At 39.2% G+C, this 12853-nt stretch overlaps 1 protein-coding gene across 2 annotated transcripts; it reads right to left on the bottom strand.

Moving 5' to 3' along the window:
- Window positions 1–29: 29 nt before the first annotated feature.
- On the bottom strand, window positions 30–12800 carry ercc8 (excision repair cross-complementation group 8). Of its 2 annotated transcripts, none has more exons than XM_018669266.2 (12): window positions 12437–12800; window positions 11449–11544; window positions 10613–10714; window positions 9842–9965; window positions 8643–8724; window positions 7523–7591; window positions 7335–7401; window positions 6596–6699; window positions 5682–5806; window positions 3736–3933; window positions 1730–1825; window positions 30–1104 (listed from the first exon to the last, which is right to left on the bottom strand). In XM_018669266.2, the coding sequence occupies exons 1-12, from the start codon at window positions 12511–12513 to the stop codon at window positions 1039–1041; spliced, it is 1206 nt and encodes a 401-aa protein (XP_018524782.1). In that variant the 5' UTR covers window positions 12514–12800; the 3' UTR covers window positions 30–1038. The 2 variants fall into 2 exon arrangements, with proteins under 2 accessions (XP_018524782.1, XP_018524784.1); XM_018669268.2 differs by having other exon boundaries at window positions 12423–12799.
- Between the last annotated feature and the right edge of the window lie 53 nt (window positions 12801–12853).

Below are 12853 nucleotides of genomic sequence, written 5' to 3'. Positions count from 1 at the left end.
TTAAGATTATAAAAGTCAGGTCAAGGAAATAAGGTGGTATCCCCAGCACTTTTATTATAAGACAGGCGACAGACAATTTATTAAAAAAAAAAAAAAAAAAACTGTACAATTCAAGACACTTCAGGTAATCTGGGAAACAGAGAATGGAGTGGTACATTATGAGGAGAGAGACAGACACAGTATCCTGGATATAAATAATTCATATGCATGAAATAATGGTATATTCTAAAAGGATAACAATGTTGATAACTCCACATTGTTTTTCTGGGTCAGTATGAAGCATCACATAAGTTCCACGGGTTTGAAAGGCAACAAAGCCAATATGTAAAACTGTGAAGGGGGGTGGGACAGAGAGAGAGAGAGGTTTCAGTGTCATTCCCTACTGCTACTCTCGACAGAGGCTGAAAGCAGGACTTACTGTATAAACAAATGCAAATTTTCCCAGGAATGAATCTGTGTTTTTGAATGCCTGGTTTCTCCCATGTGAGGATTATGGGTACTCTCTTCTTAACTCAGCTGCAGAAACACACAAACTAAAAGACTGGAACCTGTTTAAATTTACAAATCTCTCTATAGCCTCTATAATGTCCTTTTAACCAAAATCCTCTGTATATGTGATAATACAGACTGCATAAACCTAATATAATGTCAGTATCATATCAAATGTGTGAGGGGTTGTCTCATATTAGAATTTGCACAAACAATGGTGGTTATCCCTCATGAGTATGATGAAGGACCACGTTGGCTTTACATTCAAATTGCAAAACAATAGAAATGCCATATCAAATGTAGAAAAACAAAAATTATTCAGAACATTGTTGTGTACTTATAAAATCAGACAATTATTTACACAAATCACTTTAATTTTAAGGCCTTCATCTTTGACATGATGAAACAGGAAAGATTTCCCTAAACCTGTGATTATCATGTGTCCCAGGACCAGTCATTTTGTGACAAGTTTATCGTGCGGGATGTTTGCTAATTTGCATCCTCCGATGACCATGTGGCTACTTTTCCCACACATACAAAACACCAGCATTAATCTTCATCACTGCTCCATGCATCCTGAAAGGCAGGGTTCACTGAAGACTGGCCAGCAGCAGCCTGTAAGAAGTCAAAACATCCTGCTCAATATCAAGTCCAAATTGTTATTATCATTCCTAAATAGATCCATTACGAAAACATAAGATTTATATGCACACAAATCACAACCTTATATGGGTGTACATTGTAGGAAAAAACACCTTCCAGGTAACCACACATATATGCCAAGTTTGCCTGACAACAATTTCTACATGACTGATGACAACTATTGCTGAGTTCATCTGATTAAAAACTAGTTTAACTGGAAAAAGACAGGTAAGGGGGAGCACTTTGTGATTTGTAATTTGTGAAGCACTACTAGAATGTAAAACTGGCATGATGGAGCCGTCTTTGTGTCTTTGTATATGCACCACTTTGTGCCAGGTAACACTGAGGTGTCATAACTGAAATTCTTTGGATGACGCATTGCTTATCTATGTTCTCATTTCCGCCACCAAGGCAAAAATGACAAAATGAAAGTAGAGAAGTCACACTGATAGAAGACATCAAGTGATGAGACTGTCATTTAACTAAATTCATACTGTGGGAATACAAAATATAAACATAAAATACTGGAAATTGAGTGCTATTTGATTAACAAATGATCCCTCTTCACTATATTGTTTCCTGTTGTTTTGGCTTGTACCTGATTTGTACAGTTTGACTCTTCCTCCACATCTGAGGCACGAAGGACAGGAATCCACGCCAGGATGTTACAGTCTTTACCTCCACTATACAACTCCTATATATAAAGAAGAACAAGGACATCTCAGGTCTGACACTTAGGTTCACACAGTGTTAGAGGAAATGAAAAAGATCTGCTGTTACAGCACAACCTTCACCATAACTCACCTACAAGCAATGACGTCAGCATCAGTGGAAAATCAGCGTTAACAAGTATGATTGGGACCGAGAGTCAAACAATTAATAAGCTCAAAACTGTCAACGCAATGCCAAGTGAACTCATGGGAGACGCTGTCAGTGCCATGGGACTGGTAAGTCATCACATCAGACACAAGGCTTAAAGAAGAAGTAAAGCACATTTTCAGTACTAGGTGTCCATTCCTGGAACTCAGTTGACAAGCCGCCAAACTGCATTCTTACGTCCTTTACACATACAAAAACGTGTGTGTGACACCGGATGCTGATATTGCCCAATAAGGCAGGTGTGGGTTAGACATCTGTGTGCATTTGTGATAATTATGTAAAACTAAAGTTGCCTACTAATCAAAATCTTTGTCAGCACACAAAATTACTGCTGACACGTGCGTAGCAATAAAAAGTGAAGACAGATCACTATACAAGTTACAATTACAGGAAATCTCTGTAGAAATACATAATTGAACAAGTATAATTTAACACCATTATACTGTCAATTTCGCTTTGCAGATTTATTTGTTGGAATTGATTGGAAGATACTGATTTAAACCAACAGCTTCAATGAAAACAAATACTGGTTTTAGTCAGATATTACTTTAATGTCAATATCGGGCCAATTGTGGAGCTGGCATATTTTTGTGTCCATTGTAAAATTAGCAACAGAATAAAACTAACATGGTCATTCTTTTAAAAAAGCATTTTGTAATTATCTTATGAAATTCTCATACTTTTTGTGGAAAGTGTGAAAAGGAAACTTAAATTTTATATCATGTTTCACCAACATCAACTCCTCATACTCCTTTACCCTTAGAGACATTTTCTGTTATTCTGACACCCAGCATCTGTCTCTCCGACACACTGTACTGTTACTGAGTGTACTGTTTTTCATTGTTTGTAAATGTTTTTATGTCTGTATATTTATTCTCTTATTTACATGTTTTAACTTATTTCATCACAGTTTGTTCACTCTTGCAAGGCTGTGCCTCTTTTCATCTGTGTATTTATACATTTGTTTTGTTTCTGCTTGGCGATAAAAAAAGTCATATTAAACTGCAGAAACTTTAATAAAAGATGGGTTCTGTACATTACATAGATTAACTGGCTTTTCTGCAGCATAACTAAAAAGCAAGCACTACCAGATTTAACTCTGCATGGAATTAAAAGTAAGTTAAAAAGTTGAAAATTAATAGCAAAGTACCTTAGACAGCTATGATAAAGCACCAGTTATACCCCTGTCCCCCTGGCTTTCTGGCAAAACCATCCTGCAATTCTCAAATGGCATCAAACACAGAGTACTGTATGTTACAGATATTGGGGACAATACCTGTAATACCTGTATTTGACTCGGAGACAGCATTGCTTTTGTGCAGTCATGGTCAACATTTAAGCAGAGAGCACTAACTTATGACTCACAATGGGGACACATGTATTTGCATTTATAGTAGCCCTGTATAGCTCGGGAAATGTTGACTTTACCATGTTATCTGTCCACAGGGAAGTGGCTCATTTGAGACTGCCATGGTGATTGCAAATTTCGAATTTCCTGCTGTACTGACAACACCAGAACAGTTGAGCAGATAAAATAAAAAGACAGTGGACAGGGAGGGAAACTGACCTGAACTGTCTGAGCATACATGAAGCAAACTAGACCTGACTGGCAGAACAAACAGAAAAAGATGGGTGTAAATACAAACAAAGGCAGCACCGGAGATAGATGGGTATACTGGCCAGATGCAGGGACTAGTCACCACCTGGGCCTTCAGCGTATCTCACCTGGTAGTCTGGGTGGAACTCGCAGCAATCAACGTTGTTGTAGTGACCCCTTAGCATAGTGACCAGCTCTCCGGTGTGTAGGGCGTACACTGCGACGGAGCTGCCGCACGGCACAAACACAAACTCTGGGCTGCAGCCACGTGACACTGTGAACTGTAGCCTTTTTCGACTCTCGTTGCAGACCTTCCCGTAATTCACCTGAGGGACAAAAAGCAATGAAGGGAATGAAGCTTTTTCATTTAATACTAAGTTGTGGTGACTATATAAAAATTGTCCTTCTTAATACAATATGTTGCCATTTAGTGAATAGCAGCAAAACAATGACAGCTTACCCTAATTGGTGTTAAAAATCCACAGTGCCTATAGTTAAAGACCTTTAAAGATTTTTTAGGCCAGAAGAACAACACAGCAAGAAACCATCATTTTAAGTCTTCTAAAACTAAACTGAGGACATGAAACACCATTTTCCAACTCAAAAGTGTTTAATGCTTGGAATATAGATATTGTCCATTCAGACACTGTAAGATTTTTCTGTGTCTTGCATCAAGTCAAACAAGCACAAATATGCAAATTACTTCACCTTAATGGTATAGAACTACTAGAATTAATTCATGTCTGTGAAGCAGGTTTGGATTGTGTGATGCATTCCTTTCACAATTCCCGTAATGTGCACCACATATTCCCACCCACATCATTTATAACCCAACTCTGACCTCTGCCCGAGAGAGAAGGTCATCTAACCTCACTGATTGTCTTGTCGCTGAAGATGGAATAATGCCCACCATGGAAACCGCAGCCCGAGGCAGCAGAGCAGGAAATTAGAACAGGAGAATGTATGAGAGCCCAGGGCAATAGCATGGCTTTAGGGTAAGGTTATGTTTCTGTGGTGTGGATTTGTAATTGGAGTTACATGGTTTGAGTGGAACCAAGGCTATGAAGTAAAGCTTATTAACTGGCATCCTGTTGGGTCAGTCTGGGCAAAACACACATTCATGCAATTTGTCTCTTTGCTCTGATTTCATGTTGTCTCTCCCTATTATCATGCCCCAAACGAAAATAGTCAGATACTCTGCTTGTAAAAGCTGTGATGTAAACGAGACTTTCGAATTTGGTTAACAGTGGCTGATTGTTGAATAGCAGTTGGTGATTGTTAACCAAACATTAGTTCCTGTTTCACCTGTTTACATACTGATACCACAACTTCATGGGGAAAAAAGTTAATTCATGTACTAACTCCACCTGCTTGACTGTTCTTCAACAATATACAATAGTTTAGAAAAGAAACAACTAGGCATTTATGAACAACAATTGTTTTCAAGGACCCCTGAAAACTGAAGCAAAGTACCAAAGTCACCTTAGTTATGTAAAGATTTAACAGCAGTTGTGGTCTGGTTGGGTTTCTTGTCCTAGACAGAACTTGTGCAGCAGCATTCTGTATTAGCTGCAGAGCCTTTGTAATTTTTATACTACTACACCACTACTTGTAATGAAAGTGTACTAACTTTCAATTGTTAATTGACCATTAGTCCAAATCAGTGCTGATTCAATTCAGTTCAATTCAGTTTTATTCATATAGCGCCGAATCACAACAGAAGTTATCTCAAGGCACTTTTCATGTTGCTCATTTTCTGTTGAATGTAAAATAGCAATTGTTTGCTCACACGTTACCCCTAACAACTCCATAAGCCTGCGATACAATGGTGGCTGTGTATATGTTAGCTTGTTTCAGTGTTTTCAGAACATTATCAAAGTGTAAACATATATAATTTGCATCAAAAGAAGATCAAGGTTTGAGCCTTGCAGAACTCCACTACCCAACTCCAACTAGACAAGAGAGGATCGTGTGGGATGCTTTGGGTATTTATTCCCTCGTTATTCACACTTCTTTCAAGAATCTGTTTATTCAGGTAGGTTAAGTAGACAAAGCCCTCACACATACACCTTACCAGTGTGTTTTCCCCAGTGGCACTATTCCATAGTCTCATACGGTCATCAGTTCCAGTTGTGAGGAGGTAAAGGCCATCACCAGTGAAGCACAGGCCATTCACTCTGCCATTATGGGCTGTGTTCACTGTTTAGAGACAGGTCAAAGACATGGAAACAATTAATTTCTCATCCATTTCCTCCTACATCATGCTAAAAGCTTCTACAGTGCATATTTTTTCTACCTAATCATGTTTCATACCTATCCATCAATTACCTATGCTTAGTGTGTTTGTTGTTAAAATACCTTGTCTCCTATTACTACACAGCATAACTGAGATAAACTGGTTTCATTGTAAACTGGTTTCTAGGCCCGACCGGCCTTGAACACAAATAGAATCTCAGGCAGAAACAGACTGTTCGTAGAGAATGTTGACCTCTCCTCCAGAAAGAGCTAAATGTTGTTGTAAAAGTGACTTAATTTCTACAACCTCCAGTTTTTAAATGCATTTTTAGAATTATCGGTTAATTCTGTGGCTCTAGATCAATGTGCATCCCCACACTTCTTCAATTTGTACTTCAAAACATTTTTGGGGTTGTATGCACCTCAGCTCCTACTGTATATATAAATTATGTCTGTGCAGTATCTCTGTAAGATAAGCAATATCGTTGGGTTGATAAAGGGACATCTTGGACAATGAGTAGAAGACTGATATGGCTGAGGAAGAGGAAAATGTACAACAGGATGATGCAACACATCAGCACACAAGCTAAGCCCCAAATTATGACTCTCCCAATTACACCCCAGGGGTCTGCCTGACATTAATTTCCGTCCCTTCACTGTGTGTACGCAGGCTTACTACTTCTTCTCTAATTACACTCAGGATAATGAAGAAAAGATAGTAGGAGAAAAAGAAAAGGAAAGAGGTAACAGTACCTGCCTCAGAGGCGGCTTTTGACTTGTCTCCATTGTGCTGATCCAGAGTGAAGAGACTGCCAGAAGCCCGACGCACATCCCATACTTTGACCTTGCTGTCTGCACTTAGAAGGAGAAATTGGGGAATTGTTTGTTTTACTCTCTCCTCATTAATTAATGACGATATGGGATATAAACTACCCAAAATAAGACATGCTTGATTATTCCACTAACAGGTGCAATAGAGGGATTTATAGGTACATGTTCAGACAGATGATCTTATATACACCACTGTGTGTAGACCAGTGTTTGCTTTTAAGGGTCAGTTTTCTGTTGGGAATTAACATGCTGCTCCATAATAGAATATCACACACTTTACTGTGTGCATCTCTGCGCCAGTTGTTTTCAAAATCACTTACAGCCCATGGGGACAGCAGCACAATGATCCCAATGGGTTAATTAGCAGGTCTAATGTAGCATGAAACAGGTGGGGACTGTATCTACCATATGCTTTACTGACTGGGCTGCTAGAGTGCCACAGTGCCTATCTGCTAGCAATGTGATGCCATTATACTTGACTCTGGGTTGCAACGTGGCCAGATGGCTGGGAACTGAGATGACAAAAACTGCTGCACAACATGGTGGGGATTGTCCTGTACCTGGCAGTATTCTTTGATGTGGCTCAGGGGGTGGGGGGAAACTAGGTGATGATTTCAGAGGCTGAAACTCCACACACAGACTGGCAGTTAAGAGTGCTTACCTGGCGGTGGCCAAGATGTGTTCATATCTGGGCGACCACCGCACAGACAGGACCTCTGCTCTGTGACCTAGAGGGGGAAATTAACAACTGTTTATCACTTAGCTGCTGTATGTGTGTGTGTGCAACTACAGATACACGTGTGTAGAGGAAAGGCAGTAGGAAAATTAAGTGTCGTCGAGTCCACTAACCCTGAAGAACATGAATCCGTGAACCAGACTTCAGGTCACACAGCTGGATTTTAGGGTTTTTGGTGCCAACTGAAAATGTAGAGACAAAGATACAGTTGAGGGGTGAGACTTGAAAGGCTATTTCTTTATTTAAACCACTGATAACAGGGAATTAACAAAGAACTTAAAACATAAAAGTTGAAAAAAATCAATTTAATCATATTGTCTAAATATTACATTCCTGCTTATCAATGTTCTCAAATTTACAGATTGTGATAAATGTGTGAGTAGAATCTGTTACAACATGAATAAGGGAGAGGTGCTTCAGAAGAGCAAAAACTGGTGTCCCAGGTTGTCAAGGATAAGGTGTGGTAGATATGAAAACTCACTGATACTAACTTTTGATAAACATGAGCTAACACACCCAGCATGCATTCACAGGCGAAGGGCAAAGGTACTTGGTGAAATTTAATGGAGCAAAGAAGATTATAAGATCCTTTTTAAAATCGAAGTGGCCTAAACTGAGCAGACTTAATGAGAACTACTATTGCTTTTCAGGAAGAGATTCCCTTAAAAGCATCTTCCATCTTCTAGATGCAAGAAGATGGCAACTTGTTTGACAAGCATCTGTAACTCCTTTGAGAGGGGAGGACACATGAAGGGAAAAGAAAAAAAGAAAACAGACACTGTGATTGTTTTCTGCTTAGAAATAGGCGTGTCAAAGAGACTGAGTGTGTATGTGACAGGGAGCACCTGTGTGGAAATTTATGTGCACATACTCAGCCTAACCTGTTGGTCCTGCTTGGTGACGTAGTGAGGCAGCACCTAGATTCCTACAATGTTTCTCTAGTTTGTCTCTGAACCTGTGTTCTGACCCACTTCTGTCCCCTACAGGCACATGTCACTTTATAACGTGGGGTAAAAACAGAGGAGTAACTGGGTCTGTGGTGTGCTGTGGGGAAGCACGTAGTACATTGCTTGGAGACACAAACTGATGACAGACAGGGTAACTAATGAGATTTTTGCCCTGAGTTCAATGCTTTTTAGCACACAATGACAGAAATGCCAGCAGGTATTCCAGCTGGTTTGTTCTGCCTCACCAATGTCAGCAAAAATTGTGGGTGCATTTACAAACACGCACCTGCAACGAGACTGTGTTTCCTGGCGATGGGGGACAGGTGGTGGCTGTAGACATTGCCCTCAAACTCAAAGACTTCAGCAGGCTGAAGATTCACAAAGTGAAGGAAAGAGAGGGAAACAGACCAACAGAGAGGGTCAGTAAACTGCAGTAGAAATTCAGCTATGCGTATGTTTAGCGCTATCTATATTTGTATATGTATGTTGAATGAAAATTTAAATTTTATGATTAATTATACAACCATGATCTCAAATATAGCCATGGCCCAAACTTTAACTGTGAATGAATTAGATAAAAATAAAAGCAAGTAGAGAGGGAGGGCAGCTCAGGAGCTCAGAGGGCAGCTCGCCCGAGCAGCAGTGGTGGTTACAATGCAAATTCTTCAGCAAATAATAAAAAGCCTCTCTGTGCCCCATCTGTCAGTGTGTGCCAGCGCCGACATGGACTCAGCCAATGGGCACACACACAGAGGAGGCTCTGTTTGCATAAAAATACCACACATACACATACACATACACTACGCGCACACCAATGCACAGCACACACTAATGTGCAAATACACATCCACAATAAATAATTAAATAGGTATGAGTGTGTCTGTGTAGGACGGAGAGACAGAAACACACAGAGAAAAAACAAATGAAAGGTCGGTGGGTTCTTTTTTGTCCCTTGTCTGACCTTTTGAGGTAACCATGATGCCAGTGTAACTCTAGCACAGCTCAGAGCCTGCCATATGGGACTATGTGGCACAGAAAGGTAGAAAGCATGAAGCAGAAAATAAGAAAGAGAGGGGAAGTGAAAAGAGATAGTGAAAAGAGCAGAAAGAGAGAAAGGCTGGTGTAGAGCCATGAGAAAACCTAATAAACAAGTTTCCAATATGCACAGAGTTACCCTCTTGTTAGGATCATCTGTATAATTAAATGCAAAAAATGTAATAGCCTGGAGTTATAAATTCTATCCTCATGAAGTTTATATTAAACTGAATATTTGTTGACACTGTGGCAGAGAGATGTTAATTTAGCTCTATGGTGACTGTGTTTATACTGGACTGCATTATATTTCAATGTAATTCAAATTTTGTCCATCCTAACTTAACATATTATACACAGGAGAACTAAATGAATAGAAAATGAATGTACCAGACAGGAACACGGTGTATATTACATCTAATACAGACTAAACTTGTAGATGTCACATCTTACCTTCAGTGTCTCTGTGTCCCAGACCTTCATGGTCTTATCAAAGGAACTGGAGACAAACATGCCTGTGTCATAAGGATACCACTGAACCGTCTCTACACTGAATTTGTGGACATACCGGCTAGACCTAAAAATGGAAAGAAAAAAAAAGAAAGTGAGAGAGAGAAAGAGAAAGGAAAAAACTGTCACCGATAGCAATACACATCCTAACACAAACGGAATCTTGTTGCATAAATTCTGTTTCCTCTTCCCTGTGTTATATTGAAAACACAAAACTACTGTACTGTCGCAGCACATTTAAGTATTGTGAAATGTTACTGAGGAAATGTATATGCCCTGTGAGGACTGTAAGGCTACATTCACACTGCAAACAATAATGCAACATTCCCCTGTGCCTGTTAGTAACATTGGTATGCTGTAATGATAAATGTTCATTCAATAGCAAATAAAATGATGAAAATGACTGTTCAGACTGAGTTCACATTTCCACATATTTGATATGATATTTGATATATATGGCCACATATTACATGGACAAATATCAGGTTTAATAGAATATTTTCTATTCACACATTAATTCAAAATAGATGTGTCACTAAGGAGGGAAGAAAAAATCAGATTCAGGGTACTTCACTTGTGTGCAAAATAATGCAGTATATATACTGTATATATGAAAACATACCTATGGGAAAGCTAAGAATAACACAGTTCTGTGAGATCTAAATAGAATGCTACCCTCTAGTGGACAAAACGAATAAATGGAGTAACTTTCACCTGCCCACTGTGCAGACTGCCTTGCAGGTGTACTGTGGTTTCCCACTGCAGTTCTCCAGGTCATAGATAACGATTACTCCATCTGCACCTCCAGACAACATGCTAAACAACAGAAAAAGGTGAACTTAACATGTAGTACTACTTTGTCCCACACAGCTTTGTAGTTTTTATCCTTAATCTCTGTGGTCTGAGGTCTGTGGATTAGCCCATGTGACTAGAACATTGCTTCCAGAAAGAGATTTGGCTGTTGAGTTTAGTAGTATTTAATAGTATTTCTCATATTTCGACAGCAGCAATGCCAACCAACCACGGAACAGAAATGACAGAAGGGACATTGGCATTACAGGTAACTGAGAAAATATCTTTTTTGTGACTTTGGTGAGCTGATCCACAAAGAAACCCGCTCTTCAGTATTTAACAACATAATGCCCCTACATAAGGGCTGAGTATGATAACTTAAAGGTACAGCTATTAAACAGCAATAAATGTATTTAATGTATAATGTTACAGTTTTTTGGGTTCTGATATTACCCGATATAAACAGAGTTCTTGTCTGGCTGTTTGTGTGACAGCAAGTTGATCAAAGATGCATTTGAGACTCTTGTTAAAAGTAAAAAATACAAAAACCTTCGTAGAGGAACACAGACAGAAAGAGCACGAGAACTCAGTTATAATGTCATAAGTAGGATTTTGAATGATTCCCAGGGGTAGGAAGACTTACCATAGCTGTTTCCATTTTTGCAGTGTCCCATTCAGTGAAATGTTGCATTTAAAAGTAGTACCAATCCATAATAATAATGTAGTAACTTACAGAACTGTAGTAAATGAGGACTTACTATCTGCCTTCTATTGCTTCAATGTCAATGGTGTTGATGCCATTTCCATGGACTCGGTCTACATCTCTGTCAGGATTCAACTTCAGACCAAGGACCCTTTGTAAATATAAACAGAGGGAGAGATCTGCATAACTGGACATTTGGACAAAGCCTCTCAAATCTATTGGCTGGCTATTGCTCAAACAAAAAAGCAATATGACTCTATATAAAACTATTAAATTACTGTTCATGATAACAATGTACATTACGAGGTTATTAGAAGGCCATGTACAGTACTGCGCAAAAGATTTAGCACTTCAAATGCTTAGCTTCTTATCCAACAAACAATACCAACAGGTATCAAATTCATTCTGCAACATGACAATAATCCCAAAGACATAGTCAGAATCATGCATAACCATTTTCAGCAAAAAGGACAACAAAGTGTCCTGTAACAGATTGTACAGCCCCCAAAGAGCCCAGACACTGAAACAGTCTAAAACCTCAGAGGAACTGCAGCAATTCTCCAAGACAATCTACCTGCCAAGTACCTTGAAAGCAAGCACAAGCAAAGGTTGGTCACACCAAATATTGATTTCGCTTTTGTTTCCCTGTTTGCTACAGTTTGTATTGTGTCTGACAGCATCCTGACTTTACTTTTAGTCCCTCTGAACTTTGGCATATATGTAGGCTACAAGAGTTTGGGTGTACAGAAGGTGTGTGTTCTCTTATAACTGTAATTACTAATATACAGCATAATATTGATATTTATTTAACATACAAAACTTGAATATAACACAGGTGGCATGAAATGAGTCAACCACAACACCTCAGAGCACAACACCTCAGATAAATGTGCATTTTTCGGTCGTTATGAAAACTTTCTGTTATATTTCCAATATTTTTAACCAAGTAAACCTTTAGTTACACGCCCTCGCAGGACGTAACGCTACCTAAACACCTGACTTTGCTTTGAGATTTTTGTCCTCCTACACCTGTATTCTCTCACCTTCTCGTTGACTCTGCACGTCGCAGTCGCAGTGGGTCATCCAGTCCAGCCTGCCTTGCTGTCAAAAATCCCAACATTGCTACAATTTTATGAGAAACTGATTAGCAGGACTATTTTTTATCTGAGCTACTGCTAGCTAGCCTAGCTTAGAGACTAGCATGCTACCCACAATGAAGTACGTTTTTCATCCAAAATGAAACAACACGCGTCCAACAGGGCATTATACTTTGACAAAAGCTTCGCGATAGCTACATACACCATGTAAATCTTACTATGATATTATTTTCTACTATTTACTGTTCATTTTACTTTGATTTCAACTAGCTTTATAGCAGCTTCACAACAATGGGTAGCCATGTTGGAAACCTAACGTCTATTCTATGACAAAAGCGATGATTGGCTGGTAAAGTTACGCCG

The sequence above is a fragment of the Lates calcarifer genome, linkage group LG13 (assembly GCF_001640805.2).
Source record: "Lates calcarifer isolate ASB-BC8 linkage group LG13, TLL_Latcal_v3, whole genome shotgun sequence".
Classification (NCBI taxonomy): Eukaryota; Metazoa; Chordata; class Actinopteri; family Centropomidae; genus Lates; species Lates calcarifer.
The sequence above is the reverse complement of the archived record's forward strand: the minus strand, read 5'-3'. Positions and strand labels throughout refer to the sequence as shown.

Excerpts from the sequence above, each read along its gene's own strand:
- ercc8 (XM_018669266.2), bottom strand. The coding sequence starts at position 12,513 with ATGTTGGGATTTTTGACAGCAAGGCAGGCTGGACTGGATGACCCACTG. Across the intron at positions 7,402-7,522 it reads ACGGATTCATGTTCTTCAGG|GTCACAGAGCAGAGGTCCTG; the intron begins GTTAGTGGACTC and ends TTCCCCCTCTAG. Across the intron at positions 6,700-7,334 it reads CACATCTTGGCCACCGCCAG|TGCAGACAGCAAGGTCAAAG; the intron begins GTAAGCACTCTT and ends TCTCCTTCTAAG.